Source organism: Corvus moneduloides, chromosome 1 (assembly GCF_009650955.1).
Source record: "Corvus moneduloides isolate bCorMon1 chromosome 1, bCorMon1.pri, whole genome shotgun sequence".
In the NCBI taxonomy this organism is placed as follows: Eukaryota; Metazoa; Chordata; class Aves; order Passeriformes; family Corvidae; genus Corvus; species Corvus moneduloides.
This window is the reverse complement of record NC_045476.1, coordinates 28,441,800-28,458,444: the sequence shown is the minus strand read 5'-3', so window position 1 is coordinate 28,458,444 and position 16,645 is coordinate 28,441,800. Positions and strand designations below refer to the sequence as shown.

The 16,645-nt window shown below is 35.6% G+C and overlaps 1 protein-coding gene across 4 annotated transcripts in view; it reads right to left on the bottom strand.

Moving 5' to 3' along the window:
• Nucleotides 1-16,645, bottom strand: part of SUGCT (succinyl-CoA:glutarate-CoA transferase) — a 341,541-nt gene that overhangs the window by 194,211 nt on the left and 130,685 nt on the right. For 3 of the 4 annotated variants that reach the window (XM_032103637.1, XM_032103646.1, XM_032103633.1), the window contains 2 exons: nt 15,009-15,080; nt 10,118-10,215 (listed from right to left, as the gene is read on the bottom strand). In XM_032103637.1, coding sequence (XP_031959528.1) covers nt 10,118-10,215; nt 15,009-15,080 — 170 coding nt within the window. Of the gene's footprint in view, nt 1-1,720; nt 1,839-10,117; nt 10,216-15,008; nt 15,081-16,645 lie in introns of all 4 variants that reach the window. The other variant, XM_032103654.1, reaches the window with a different exon arrangement.

The following is a 16,645-nucleotide window of genomic DNA, read 5'->3' as shown; positions in this document are numbered from 1 at the left end:
ATAAAAAAGAAAAATCAAAATAAAAGGCCTTAGAAGTGCAAAATGTATTATAAAATGAAGAATGACTCATGAAGAAATGAAGCATAATGCAGCATAGCTTCTAAAGAAAACAGATACAAGAATATTGCAACGTCTAATTATATGTAATGTACTTCAGTGAATATTAAAATTATTTCATTGTGAAGATGTAGCCAGCCATAAAGATAGTGCTGCTGTTGGACACATCTAGGGTCCATCCAATTTACCTAGAACCAGGTACATTGCATTGAAACTAGGGAAAAAGGTAACTCTAGAGAGGCAGATAACCTTCCTTCCTCAGTGACTGGAGCTATTAAGAAGCCATGATTTTAGTTTAAAGTACAGTTTGAAAACAATTCTCATAATCAATATATTCTTGTTATTCATAGCCTTCTATTATTAAGGTTTGGGGCTCAAACTACTGCATAATATAAATGAGATTCACATGAAAAACTGTTTCACTTCAGTTATAGACGCTGTTTATATAAAACTCTGCTGTTCCCTGCTAGCAACGGAGATGGTTCATATTTCATGGCCCACTAACTCCCTTGTTATAAACGGAAAGCTTTTTTCAGCTACTACTTTTTGACGCCTCAAATTCTACTATCTCATTTCTAACAAGACAGGACAGCTACAAGAGGAATCTTGGACTCAACTTTATAACCATGGTGCTGAAGACCATCACTAAGAAATTATTTAATTCTTAATGTATGTATCAGCATTCAATTGATCTGTTGCTAATGAATAAGTCTTGCTATGTTATGTCCCTGCACTTCTTTTTAAGAAAGAGTTTATAAATATCTTCCTGACTCTAAAAAAACAAAATTTTGCATTTAAAGAATAGCCTGAAAATGAAGTCTTTTCAACAGGAGTGTTTATAACCTATATCTGCAGAACCAGTATGCTGCTTCCTGGTGTTGTGGTAAATCTGAATAATTTTCAAGACATACATTCTTCTTCAGTTACATCATTGTGAGTGACTCAATATACAGTGGAGTTGTATATGTATGTTGCAGAACATATGTGTATGTTAAGCAAAATTTCTGTGATTCTATATTAATTTCTACAATTTTAGCTTGTGCTTAGGTTTTCCTTCCTATGTAACAGAAAAAACATGCCACAATTTTGTAGAAAACAAGAGATTGTCTGGTTTTGAAAGTACCTCTTTTGAATGGATCTAACATTTGTCTTAATCTTACTTGTTAATTTATTTGTTGATGGCTGGAGGTAATTCCTAAAAGCTTTCAACCCAAAGAGGTAAGATCCCACATTCTATTATCCTCAGGGACACACACAGAATTTCCTCTTGAAATTGAAAACTCTGTATCTAACTCTGATGTAGAATGTGCTTCCTTTATTTGTGTTAAAGGGAGGCTGTTGAGAGCATATTGTTAAGTAAACTGTTTAAAACCAAAACAGAACATCACCACTGACAATAAAGGTCTAGTATTCAGATTTTGAGAGGAACAGCATGCAACTATTTTGCTAATTCAACTATGTTTTATATATTGAAGCATCTGCTGTACATCATTAAGGGAGAAATACTGTTTCAAAATCTGATAAAAGATAAGGCCTGGATAAAAAATGTTCATTTTTCCCTCTGATGTCAGCTGTTGATTTTTTTTTATCAACCTGTATGTATTATTCCCTCAACTAAATACAATTTTTGATAATACTTACACAAATAAATACCTTTACTTACAGTGAAGGGCTGATATTCAGGTTGCTAAGTATCCATTAATAACATGCTCAGCACTCCAAAATAACAAGAGAAGACCCTCAACAAAAACTTCCAAGAAGTAGAAGACTGACATTCTCTCCTGAAAATGAAAGCTCTGTGAGCAGGAATTTAGAAGGTCTGGGCAATCCTTTTTCTCTTAACACATTTCAAAATGTATTTCTGTGCTTTTTCATTGTTTTTTAATAAATATCCTACTTTTTATATTTTTCAGTTAAGAAAAAAAATTTACTTTCTTTATATATACACATACATAAAAAAAACCACTGATGGAAACACATACAAGGCTAAACAATGGTCCATCTTCCAAACCTGAGCTAGGAATCCAAGACTGTAGAGCATCCAAACTCTGAAACATGACACTTGCAAGAGAATCTTTACCTTGCTTTTACTCAGTGATTTCAGGAGAGCTCAACACTGCAATTCACGCTACAGCTTCATGTATTTTCAGATGAGTCCCTTTTCCTATAAAATGTTCCATCTGCTATATTCATATTTAAAATATCACATAAATGCCATCTAAATTACCTATGATTTATTTGTAGAAATGTTTTAAACCTGTAGCTTAGCTTTCTGCAATTATTACCAGAATTTTAGAAGTTCAAAAGGATTTGCTTTTTTACTGTACTACTTTGTGGTATGAAGCTCAAATGCAGGCTCTTTCTGAAAACACCTCTGAGAAAGGAAGGACATGTACCCCAATGAAGAACAAAGCCATTGCTAGGATATTTACTGCAAAGTCTGAACTGAGGCTTACTTCCTGAAGAAGTCAAAGTCTCCGTGATGTCTTATTTGCATTTTAAACAGTACTCTAAGCCTCCTCTGCACTGAATTACACAGCACTCACAAAGATACTGAAGTTGCAGTATTGAAATGAGGCATCAGATTCCAGAACATTTAACATTAAATACATCTCATGCTTTAAAATATTTTAAGAATAGAAAGTGTGGCATAACCTGAACTAATTGAAATTGGAAGAAATCCAACTAAATATATTTTTCTTCAATTAGTAAATCTAGCAGGCATCATTAAATGAAAACATCTAAATTTAAACTATACACTCAGCAAATTCATCAAAAAACATTATAGCACAATATAAGACAAAACCTCCAAAAGGCAAAAAATTAAATATAAAATAAAAAAAGTTTTGCACCTTGTTTTCTTACATAAACTACAAGAGTAGTTTTACTTCTTAAAAAGCAGGATATACATTCCCTTCTGCTTTCTAACAAATTCTAATTTAAAAAAAAAAAAAAAAGAAGAAGAAATGAATGGATCTTTACATACAAAACAGGAAAAAAAGTCTGCTTGACTTGTGCAAGTTAGATGAAATGGCTTTAATCAGTATATTTTAACAGCACTTGGGTGTGTTTCTAAGTTTCTCATCCTGATAATTATTAATGTAAAATTTGTTTATTTTTTTTTAGCAATATTTTATCTTTCAATGAAACAAAGACTTCAAAAGCATGAATGAATCCACTTTTTGTGTATTCCATTTTCTATGTTTCCTAGGAAACCTTCAATCCTCTCTACATCCCATGTGGAAGGGCAACCATGTTTCTCTAATGAATAAAACCATCCAATTCCACAAAAAGTAAGTTTAGAAGAACTACTGAAGCAAAATACTGCTCTTTTCTATAGGAAACTTATGGCAATTAATTTAGAGAAGTAATTTGGACAGCTACCAAATACAGATGGAACAGCAACATCTAGGATTAGTAAGAGCTTTTTACATGCGGTCAATCACAAAAAGTTCCTCTGTTCTTGCTAAAGTCCACAATAGCCTTCCTGTGTTTTCTAGTACAACCCAAATCTGCATTATGGTTTTTGCTTCATTTTGTTCTATCAACAGTCTCTTCCCTCCCAAATATCTACAATATTTTCTCTTTTCACTGCCAAACACCTCTTTAATGGTAGTTAAATGACTAAGAGAGTTTGTAGTTTCTTAGAGTAGTATCTATGGAAGACACTATACAAAATAAACGTTCTAGAAAATATTTGTTTGGAAAATTCAAGGAATGGATCATTATCCTTTAGTGTACAGTGAATATAGAATTAGTGTTTTCAAAATGAATACTGCAGTATTTACTCAATAGTCTGTATATATTTCTGTTAGCATCTAGTCTCCTCTTACTGATGAATCATTGGGAAAACCAAAACAGACAGAATATTAAAATATTTGGGATCAACATGATTGTACTGACAGGTTTTGCTGACAGATATTTCAACTACTTTAAAAGATGCCACATACAGTAGATTTTAAGTGGTAGCTACATAAAATACTATCCAGAGATTTGTAGGTACCACAAATCCACCCTGAAAATTCTTTTATACTTCTGCATACTATAAATATTGCTACCAGTTTAACAGAACTGTTAATAAACCTTCATCTTTATGCACAAAATTTCTGCTAGAGATTAATGGACTTTCTCGTTTCTCTATCAAGAGTTGCATGCTGCCTTAAAACCATACATGATTTTTAAGGAATGGTATACCAGACAGAGGGAAACACATCTGTCTTGTAAAATGTATTTCTTATGGCTACTGACTTAATCCAGCATGTAACAGAACTAGTTCTTTTTGTAGTCAGATAATAAGCTATCCACATTAGAAATATACTACTTTTTCCCAACCTTCCTCTGTTTTACTCAAGTATAAAAGAGGAATGTAACTTTTATAGTTATGACAAAAGAATTGCAAATTAACTGGAAATCAGCTAGGTAAACACGTATCAGTAAAAGCACATTGAGAATGATGAAAAGTTGCATTGATTTTGTTGCTGTTTTTCTTTTCACTCAAGGGGATTAAAGAGCTAACAAGGGTCAGGTCAAAAAGTTCATTTAAAATCAATAAAAAGACCTGCCTTGATTTCAGCAGCCTGAAGTTAGAAATGTATGTCATCAGAAAAAAGATGGCAAGTTCCTTTTCAGAAAGGATGTTGAACTTCACAAGGGTATGAACTTCACAAGGGTATGAAAACTTAGAAGTTTATTAAACAGTGAGAAAAGAACAGAAAAAACACATGTTAGCTTACCCGGTCCAAAAATCAGATGCTTGAAACATTTTGGATCTCTCTCATTTGTATGCACAGAAGTCAGCATAAAACTAATAACAATTTAAAACAAAGCATTTTAAAGCAAACGGTGGCAGTTTGGTAGCTGATATCCATACAGCTCAACCCTCTATGTACTGATGGTGAGGTAGATGACTGGGGAGAGTAAACCTTACGAGCAGTGCCACACTGAAGTCAATTGTCTTTCAAACTTCAGACACCTGTCTTGCTGAAGCTGTAAACAACCAGACCCTCATTCCTGTAATGTTATCAACAGTGACTTCAGTCAGCAAGGCCCTTGGTTTAGAAAAGGAAATGGTGGGGATAGGGAAGGAGATTTACAGAGACTGGGTGTGTCTCAACAAGGGTGAATTTAACAATGCTCCTGATCAAGCAAATTAAACATCTTACAATACTCTTTCCCCTTTAGGAGCCCTCCTCTTCTGTTACTAGGTAGAAACAATTTAGCAACGACTTTATTAACTGAGGATCAAGTTCCTCTGTGTTTCCTTCCCGCTCATTCCTTTTCCCCTCACACTTATATGCGCAGCATGCAGCTGTAGTGCACAGTCAAGAATAAGGGGTTTAAAATGTAAGCGCTAGGAATAGAAGTTCTACTCTGAATCATTTCCAGCCCTAACACCTCTGAGTCTACAATAATTTAGTTAGAGCTGCAGGAGCACTAATCATGCTGAATTTATGTGTTCTTTATGTGGAACTGCTTCAATTTAAGGGCTGAGGGCCTTCCCCCTACACTCATACACCCCCACACACTGTTCCATTTACAGGTTAATTTCCCAAACCTTGGAGTACACATTTAGCTGTCCTGTCTTAAAATGCCTCTACATTACTGAGGTGCATAGCAGGATTAATGGGTAATATGGAGTAATTTGAAGAAGAAGGTCAAGAGATTAAGACCCCTTTCTCAAAGCAGCTTCTTTTAAAACTGGTATTGTGCTAGCTTTTGCACAGATGCATCTCAAATTTCATGTGCACACTATATATGTGTATCTTGACATATGCATGCATATATACACACATACAAAATCATCTGCATTGTGTCTGATACTATTGTGTTCTAGTGGAAGCAGAAGTAAAAGTGGAAGGGCGGTAAAGAGGGAACAGAGCAACAATTAAAACTTGGTTCTTCTGTTTGTGAGTTAGATGTACATCTAACTCACAAACCAGAGGTTTCCACTGGAAACTTTAAAAACAGAGTGCTCTGTAGTCTGTCAGTTCTCACATGAGCTGTGAGTCTCAGGGGCCTCAGTGGTAGCCATTGAACCTGACCTCCACCCAGGCAGGGTCATTTTAAATTGATGGCACATACACAAGAAAGGAAGGCAGAGGTAATTCGCTTGTATCAGAGTTCTGCTTTCTTGTCATTTGGGGAAAATGTAACCTAAATAGAGAGGAAGACACAGAAGGCAACAATTTTTTTTTTTTTAAGCAAAGACTAGATGTGTAAATGTTAGCAGTGGGAGGAGAAAGAGGAAATAAGACGAAGAGGAGGAATAGGGCCTGTGGGAAGTGGAGGAAGATGATGGGGATATGAAAAAACCAGTATAGAAGAAAGAGGAGTAGAGATGGGAAAGGGACAACACCACCAGTAGCAAAACAAATACAAAATACCCCACAGATCTATATTCTTCTTCACTGTGAATATCCTATGAACCAGTGATCCTTGTAGCATTTTACTCATTTCCCCGTAGACTATGGAACTGAAAAACACTCCATGTCTCAATATGGAACTGTTTTCTGTAATTCCCTCCTCTTGCTTCAGTATGAGTGAGAGCAGGCTGTCTTAGAAGCAGCACACCACTCCACACCACTTCCAGTCGCTTTTATTGGGATCCAACAATCTCTGCAGATATGTGAACTTCCTTACTTGCTGTCCCTCTCTACCTTTCATTTGTGCCCTACAGAGGGAATTGAGATGTATAGAGAGCAAGTTGGATTGAAGAGATAAGGACAAGCATGCTTCACTCTTCATTTCTGTCATAGAAGAAAGAGGATGAGAAAATTCTTCCTGAAATGAATGGTGCAATTCACACCTTTCAGAGTTGTTTCAAGTTACATATATGTCTGAAGCCATGTTCATCCCCATCTTGTAACCTCACTCAGTTCAGTACGTCAGACTTTGATGAATACATCATTTCACACCTTTCTGAGAAGTCTTCTGTTTAAAGGTCAATTTCTTCTAAGTGCTGCATGATCCCCATGGTTACCTAACTGCCTTGAAATCTGGCATGATTATCAGGTGGTGAGTAGAATTATTGATCTAAATTAGAGGTCACTCGAGTCAAGAATTCCCAAGACAGGGCCTTTTTTAAAAAAAAAAAACAGCATTCCTTAACATTGACAAATTGTCCCAATGTTTCCTTTGTTCACACATCTAGAATAAAACTGTGACCAAAGAGTCTCAGTTGCTCAATTTTTTTACTCTAGCTAAAGAAAGTCATCAAGTGTCTCCTTGGTACTCAGAGTTCAGATGCTTTCAAAAATTTCAGCTCCACACATGAAGTGAATTAAATGCTCAAGACTTCAGGGACTTATTGACCCTTTGAGCAGGTCTGAACACCTCCTTCTATTCCTATAAAAAGCCTAGCAAACCCTTTTTCTTAAGAGGAGGAAGTAAAAAATCCTTCTTTTTGCACTTACTAAATGCTCAGAAGTTAGAAATTAATTGCAGGTAGTTCATTTCAAAAACTAAGAAAAGTTGGAAAATAAAAGGTGAAACATAGCTCCAGAAACAGTTCAAAAGGGATAAGAGCAAGGGGACAGGGTAGATAGGTCAATGGAAACCTGCTCTAGGCTCTGGTGGAACCTTGGTTTATTAGAATTATAACAGCATCAAAGGCTTGAAAAAAAAATGTATGCCTATATCTACTGTGCAACAGCAGTTCTATATGCAAGTGACTGCAGAGTACCAAGCATCTGCCATACTGCATCTGCTTAAAATACCAATGACTTAGAGGAACAGGAAGGATGTATAAACTGAAAATGGCAGCAGAAGAGTTTGGGGAAAAAAGGAGTGGCTCATCTTAACAAAAGTACTGTACTTCACACAACTGTACTTCATATGCTAGGCTGAGAAAAGCTGTGTCTAAGAATATGTCTTCCAAGCTGCTCCAGCTCATATCTCCACAAATTCTTTTTAAGGTGGACAGCAATACACATACAGTGAGTGAATGGAAGGGTCTGCAGGTGTTTTTTTCCAAGTAATGCACCTTAGGTTTATATTTTCCATGTGCTGGAAGCTGTAATACTATCAAGCAATCAGTGATTAAATTAAGGTATTTTTCAGTGAAATTCTGTCATTACTATTTTGTCATTTCCCTTCATTTCTCAAGGGTTGACATTTTTCAGCACTGAGAAACTATTAATTTAACTCTCTAAGTAACTTCAAAAATAAACCACATATAATTTTACAAAAATCTGTGCATTAGTGAATAAAAGCAAAGTTACCATAGAATGTGTGTGGAAACATATTCAGCTTCAATTAGAATAAAGAAGGTGTTTGTTAAATCTGTGTTTTATAACTGACTGCCAGATGAACTCACTATAATATAACATAACAGAATACATTAGAAATGTCTTCTCCAAAAATGTGTATACATTTACATACTTGCACATAATGTGCAGAAATTCAGCCTAAATTATAACAATAAAACAGAACACAAGCTAAAAAGAAAAAAGAAGACATAAAGCAGTAATTAGAAGAGCAATAATGTAATCTGATTAACTAATAGCTACAGATATAAAACCAAATTGTAATTCTGGCAATCCAAAGAACAGCTGTTCCTTGAACTTTATCTTCTTGTTCAGAAATTGCCCATAGGAAAAAAATATTACTACATCCAAAATTAACCAGAAGCAACGAGCTATTAAATAACTGATCTATGGATGGCAAAACAGCCTTCTCACAAGGTACCAGAGTACATCAGATAAATGCCATACTAAATGAAGTCCAAGTAATAAGTCAACATGACCCAACTTCAAAACTAAGACTATGCATCAAGAATGTAGGAGCTCAAAAGTAGGTCAAAAGATAAGTTATGGCCTTTCAGGGGCTCAAAACATATAGCAAGAGTGGCCTCATCTGTGCTATCACAATCCATTTGTTATAGGAAGGCAAAAGAAGAGTTCCAAATGTTAATCAAGGACAGTTGCACCATAATTATTCAAAAATGCAGTCACTTGGTACTTCTGTTTTTCAGCAGGGGCAGGACATCTGAAAATGGACAGGTAAGAGAGAGACAAAAGTACAAGTGCAACTGGAAGAGGCAAAATAACTCTCTCTACACTCTTTAATGACTCATGATTCTGGTTCTCAATATCCAAAAAATGTGGGGTGTTGAGAGTGGGGGGTGTGGATGTGCTACTGAAACTCTTTTTCTTGGATGGAATGGAAAAGGGAGGCATCTGACTTAATGCTTCTAAACCCCCCCATTAAAATTGCCTCATTTGTTACACATTTGTTGACAAAGACTAATACTGGCCAAGTGTCAACATGACAGTATGACTTTTCTTGAATCATTGACAACAGTAAATATGCCATCTCTTCTGCTCATCTCCCAAATTATGAGGTGCTGCTGAAGCCACCTTTGGGAAGGTTTACACAGATTAGTTTTTCTTCCATTACACCAATTTATCATCCTCTCCATTAAACAGAAGAGTACTCCACAGATATAAGGCCTTCTCAAACAGAATGAGGAAGATGACTAAGATATTTTAATCTCTCAAATAAAAGGTTTTTTGAGCTTTCTCTTAAAAAGAAATTTTAATTAAGTATTTAATAGGATGATTCCAAAACAGAAAACTAAACACATATCCTTTTGATTTCAAAAGGAATGGCCCAGGGAGAATTTGTGGCACCGAGTACCACAATACAGAACCAGCAGTAAGGGAGTAGCAGCAAGTGGAACTCCCTTGGATACAGAAACACTCAGAGAAAATTTTAAAATCCCACAGAAAAAGCAAATGGTGCTTCAAGCATTTTTTTTCCAGGTGCTACATTCATCCAGGAAAGCAGAAAGCACTGGTTTCACTAAAATTCAAGTTAATGTTAAAAAGAAGTTAAAACAGCTTCTGAAAACTTAGATCTGTGGTCTGGCTTCTTTAGTCCACACTACAGTCTGTGTGCAAAAGGCAGAATATTTAACATCAGTAAGCTTTTGTGGTACTTGTTTTAAAAACTAGAGTATCTCAAAAGAATAAAATAGAATTTTCCCATGATGAGAGCTTGCTATACATTATTATTTGCATTAACAGATTAAATATAGATTCTTCCCTTTTAATTAACTTACCGGGTTGACAATATGTCAATGAGCTCTTTTCTGTTCTGGACTCTGAGTGTATTAGTTTTGTATCTGGAATCTTTACTAACTTCAGGCAAATTCAGGATCTAAGTAAAATTAAAGATAAGTAAGAAATGTGCTTGACAGGAGTTTTATATATATAGCTAACAAAATAATTACTGATTTTAAAAAATCACTGATTTCCAATAATCGCTACTTATCATCAATCATTTAATATAGATAAACAAAAACTTAATTATTACTTCTTTTTTTAAAAAGCCTTCTGGTTAATGTTACATAACGAGTAAAGGAAAAAGAGAGAAATCCATATGATGATCCATATCTTAGCTGACACTTTCAGGACTAGTCAGGAGAAATTCTTAGCATAGAACACTAAAAAAGTAAGTTATTACCATGGGGTTGGATAGATCTGTGGGATTATTCTGCACTAACTTATATGTCACAGAATAAGAAGTATGTCTGTACTTCATATGCTAGACTGAGAAAAAATATGTCTAAGATTATTTCTTTCCAATTCAGTAATCTCTGTCAAAAAAAAAAAAAAAAAAAAAAAAAAAAAAGTCTTTTTCTATTGAAACATCATTGGTTTTCTTTACTATTTTTTTCCAAAAGAATTAATAAAGAAAAGTGGTAGTATAACCTCTAAGAAAGGAGAAATATAACTTCGATGTGTAACTCCCACCTGCCACATTAGAAATTTAAACAATGTGTGAAGACAATGTGTATTACACTATAAAGGAAATTAAATATGCAGAATGAGTCTTAGAATTTTGTAGTGGCATTCATTAGAAAAAGCAGCTGTGTGGAAAATCAATATAATTTACCTATTTGTGCCACAATGACTTTCTATAGAACATAAATAATCATAATTAAATGTGATTTCTAAAAATACCCCAATTACATCAGCTGCAGAGAAAGGCAGCATAGAATCTTATAAAAAAAGAGGCTGTCACATATTCTTTATGTATTTTTACTCAGTAACACATACTAAAGACCAATTTTTCTTATAATGAGTCTTATAATCATTCTAATCATACTACATTTTTTATAGGGCTATTTCTAAGATGGCTTACAAAAAAAATACAGTGCTTCAAACCTGAAGTTCCTATAGCCCATCATTCTATCTCTGGCTGTGTCTAAGTGCTGATGCTCAAACAGAGTTTAAGAACAGGGCCACTACACACAACACTTCCTTAATCTTCATCCAAACTCCAGTTCTCTTTTGATTAGGACATTTCTGAAGTGAATGTATTTTCTATATATTTAGCAATCATCAATGGATTTATGTTTTATTAACATGTTCAGTCACTTCTTGAATCCATATGCCTATGTACTACCACATTTAAGTGATACATAAGTTGGTGTCAATCTCTCTGATACTTGCTTCAAGCATAACATTCTACTAATTTTCTCTGACACTGGTTTAGATGAAGTCATCATTTAATGACTCCTGACTTTGCTAGAGTGAATAAGGATACAGCTTCCTTTCCAAGTGAATAGCAGCTGATGACATAAAACCATTAGCAAAACAGATATTCTTTCAACAGCTATTTAGAGATACTCAAAACAGATAGTCATCTTTGACATAATTTTCACCTAGAGTGACAAAACTAAACCTTGGAAACAAGGTATCTGCAAGTTATGCTAGAACAATGGTGATGTTACATAACTCTTCTGCAGATTTTTATCTGCAAGGTAACATAAAATATCAATCTAGCATCTTCCATCAATACTTAATTCACAGCATATTTTCTTTTCCTTCTGCATTTATATCATCTAGTTGATGGAAATCACAATATATCATAATTTAGCGTTAGAAAATAGCTAAATTTTCCTATCTGGACATTTATCAATACTATTGGTACCCCTTAAAATTACTTCCTTTTTTTAGTACTGTTATTTTGGAGTTACACATCACTACTTTAGAAAAAAATCCTGTAGGGTTGTTCTAAGCAAATGATAGGGAATGCTTACATGAGCTTAAAAAAACAAGAAATTAATCAGAAAACTATGGTTCCATTTGATGAGTTATATGAAAAACGGTCATATGGAGTTGCTCACTCTACTGTTTTAATTAATGTTACTGATTTCAGCTTTAACTTAATATCCATCTGTTATAAAGCTGCATGTCTATATATGTTCTCAGGTTTTTTTGTGACTAAAAAATTCACACTTGAGAAGTTATTCATTAATGTACCATTCATCTTTCTGCATCACATTGACAATGTTATTTTCTTTATTTTACTGTGAACATTTGGAATGAAAATGGTGTTCTCTGTTTGAAGCCTTGTTCAAGCTCTAAGATGCACACTCAGAGCTTATGCTCTCTGTGTTTTGTCCTGCAACACTAGCAAAGTACTCTCCTTTGCTGTACACAAAACTTCAGTCTTCTGAAGACTCTTGCTCAGTCTTCCTAATCAGACCAAATCAGCCACAGGTCAGGATGTGCTGTTGTAACACTTGACCACAATGAAATGCATTCCAGCCAGCAGTGTTACAAAGTTTTTTTGCAATTATCCAAGTCCTCAAACAAGCTACAGTTAGTTGTCATTGATTTTGAAAATATCACAGTGAATTATTCCAGATTTTTCTTTCTGCTTGCCCAAAAAGATACAGTTGAAGCAGAATGTTTGCAATTGTTTACAGCTTAATCCAGCTGTTACATCTCTAGACTATGTGTCTTCGGGGCAACAGCTTCCATACAGTCTGTATTTTCAGCACCAACTCAGCTGAGAAAGATTCTCTAAAAGCAATTCCAATGTTTGAATTAGTTGTCTCTGTATTTCCTAAAGTTCACTAGGGTGTTGCAGGCCTTCCTGTAATAAAGTTCTTTTCCTTTATTGGCTTTCCCTCTTCACAGTGTTTTAAATTCCAAATCACCTTTGACTTAGTACAGACCATATCTCTAATGAGTATTCATTCCAGCATTCCACTGACTTCCTCATCATTTCATTTCTGGTCAATTTAATAGTCTTTAGCGGGGGGGCCAGTTCCGAGTGCAGGGGAGCCGACTGGAGTCACGATACAAACACCGATACGATTTGAGCATCGTGCTCCGCTTTAATTTTCCTTACACCAACTTATATCTACTTTGCAAAGATTCACGCCCCATTCCCACAAGACAGCCTCTAAGTAGCGGGGGAGCCGACCAGTGTATAACTTTGTCAGGATTTTCAAGGCTGCCTGCTGCCAGGTGCCTTTCAAGCCTGTCTGCAGCCTGAGGCCCCTTCAGGGGTTCTTCCGTAGCAACAGCCCTGGGGTGCCCAGACTGTCCTGGGGTATCATAGGCCCCTGTTCCACAAGGAATCCCTCTACAATAGTCCAAATCCATACCTACATTATCTTGATAAGGGTACACATTTATAATGATTAAACAAAAAACCATCAGCCTGCAGACCAGGGCTAATATTCGTCTCACCTAATTTTTGTCCTATACATTCTGGGGTAACACAAACCATGAAAATCTTGCTTTATCTTCTGGGGTTCCATTCACCCCTTAATGATTACAGAGGGAATATGTAGGAACAAGGCACACCATAATTCTCTCAGCTGCACCCTAAAGTCAGGTAAAGTGCATGGTCTAAAATTTTAGTGCCCACTAGTGCCCATATCAAGATGTCAGAACCTACTGAGATGGATCTTCAGCTCTGTCTTGCTCAAGGATGGCAGGATGACAAGCATTTGCTACATAATTCTTCATTTTAGACGACAAAGCACCAAGAAGACAGCTATGTCCTGGGACACTCTGGAAAGATTTCCTTTATGAGATAATGAGTCTTTGATAAAATTGAGTTGTGGCAAGTAGACACTTATTCAGCTATTAGTCTTCATTCATGTGAAGATAATGACCACTGTAGTGGGCAGACACCTTTACAAAGAAAACCCACTGAGCAAATTTTGAAGAGGTTAAGAGCCAGTTCAAGTAAGTGAAAGGAGAACCCCTTGAGATAGTGAGGTGGGGATACATACCCCAAACTGTACTAAAAGAGAATCAAAACAGCACTGTTCACTTACTATGTATTCCAGTTATTAGTGGTGAACTTCCACAGAAATGTGAAATGTCTGACATGAACAAATGGAGGAAAATAATGCTCAATTTCCTGAGTGTCATTAATTTATGTTAAATATCCAAGTTCCTAGAGAAAAAACACAATGGCCAAAAAAGGTAGACCTGTAATTTTTAAAAATGTTGTCTAATGCTATATGCAAAAATTCTTTTGTCCCAGTTTACATGTTACTGGGGTTGTTTGTTTGGAATGTTGACACATTTTATATAGAACTTTTTTTTTTAAAAAAGATTGTTCTTCAACATCATATCTCTGCACCACTCCAAAATCAGTCCACAGTCCTGTAACAGTTCTTTTCGAAGAAGTCCACAAGTTTCTCAGTGAGCACAGATCAGCACATGGTAGTGCTCCAAAGGGCAATGTGCTCGGGTACTGATTCAAGTAGCACAAGAACAACCCATCCCCTAATGTTGCCTTGTTAATACTTTATCATGTATTTTATGGAGAAACAGTGTCACATTTCTTTCTGAAAGAGACACCAGTGTGACTTATATGACATTCACTCTTCCAAAATCAGAAGGTTGTTAGGTTGTTCATTTTTTTTTTTTTAGTTGATCAGATGTGCACAGGGGCAAAAGGGCAAAGTACTTCAAGTTTCAGAACTGGTGTGTTCTGAATTCAGGGCCAAAACACAGACCCCGTATCAGTCCCCTAGATGATCAGCCAGAGCTGCAGGATTAGAATTTATACTCACCACTTATTCCCATACCAAAAAAGAAAAAAAAAAAGGAGAATAAAGAAGCAATCGGCATCTTAATTTTCCTAGTGAGAATGGAAACTGTTACACATTTCTGTACTCTCGCCTAACACACCTTGCACACAGTGACAAACTGATGATCATTTCCAGCTCCCACCACGATGTAGCCATCCTTGGTCTTAAACGCCTAGAAGAACAAAGACAGGTGATAAGCTGAAACTAAATTATAACATATTAGCACATCTTTGAAGTGAAACTTTGTAAATAACATTCAAATGACATCCTTAAACATTTCCAATCAGATCCAATCTCTAGTTCTATAAAAGCAGCTCAAAGTCATCCATCCTCAAAGATGGATAAGGCACTTTTGATTTTTTTTCTAGAGTTGAGAAGTTATCTTGGTTAATAGTTTATTTACTGAAAGTGTGTCATGAGCCACCCTGAAACTTAATGTGTCCCACATTCACAGGACTGAGGATTACCATGATAATGTTTACTTTCCAGGAGGTATTTATTCAGCTTCACTCTTAGCTTGACTCAGAGCAAACAGCTGCACTGAAATGTAACAGATCCTGACCAAATACACCAAAAAAATTGCCAAATATCAACTACAAATTAGGAACTCCCATGGGAACGAAAGGGATAGACTGTATCTTCACAGCTCTGCTGCTGGACATTAAGCTATCCCCTTGGTCATTGGTCTCAAGACAGATCTCCTGGAGGAAAAGGGACTTCTCCAGCTTTAAAGATTTATTTTTTACTTTTTACTTCATTACAGTGGCCTTAATGGCACATTTCATGGTGAACACAACATTGAACTGGGCAGACCATAACAGCTTTCATTTCAGTCTAAACCATCTCACTTAGATTTTCACTGGAAAAAAGAAAATCTGTAATTGGCAACAATTTTTACCATTGTGTTAGGGCGTCCTCTAAAACTGGATAATGTGAACAGATTCTTCTTTTCTCCACACCTCTTTCTCATAGTGTGTAAGTGCAGTTTCAGTCATACATATTACCAGCCCAATTTTTGCAAACATTTGGGAAAAAATTCTTTCACTATGAATTTGACTTCAGTGTAAGAAGCCGGCACAGGCTGGTGCACTAACGGTGGCAAGGTCTTGCAACACTTTCTTGCGGAGAGCAAAACTCATCTTCCATTCCTATAAACCTTTTTTTTTTTCTTTTTTTTTTTTCTTTTTTTTTGATAAGTTATCATGTCCTGATTTAAAGGTGGGAATTCACACAATAAATTTTGGTAAACTTACACACAGATATAAGTCCTGGAATGGAAACACTTTAATAATCAAAATTCTTCTCATGCCACAGTGGCTTATTCTTCTTCACAGAGAGCAATATGTTGAGAGTAGCATCTCAACTTCCAATCTTTCATACAGACACAAATATGTTCACTAAGACTCTTTTACCATCTGGTATAGTCAAAGTTTTAAAATTGTATGTGGACAATCATGTCCACTGAAATGCAAGTAACTGTACATCGTAGGTATAATATCACCCATTTGCTCTTTCTATATTTCATTTCATAGTGAATAGTATTGGCCAGTTATAAAGTTTAGCAATTTATTTTTCACACATTTAATTACGTACTTCAGTCTAAGATTCTTAGCAAGCAAAGATAAAAATCAGCAAACAATTAGTCCCAAGCATGCAATAAAGTACCACTGACTTGGCCCCCATACAGTGAAAATTTAGTAACATACATAACGTAAAGGTACTACATACTCAGGCTGA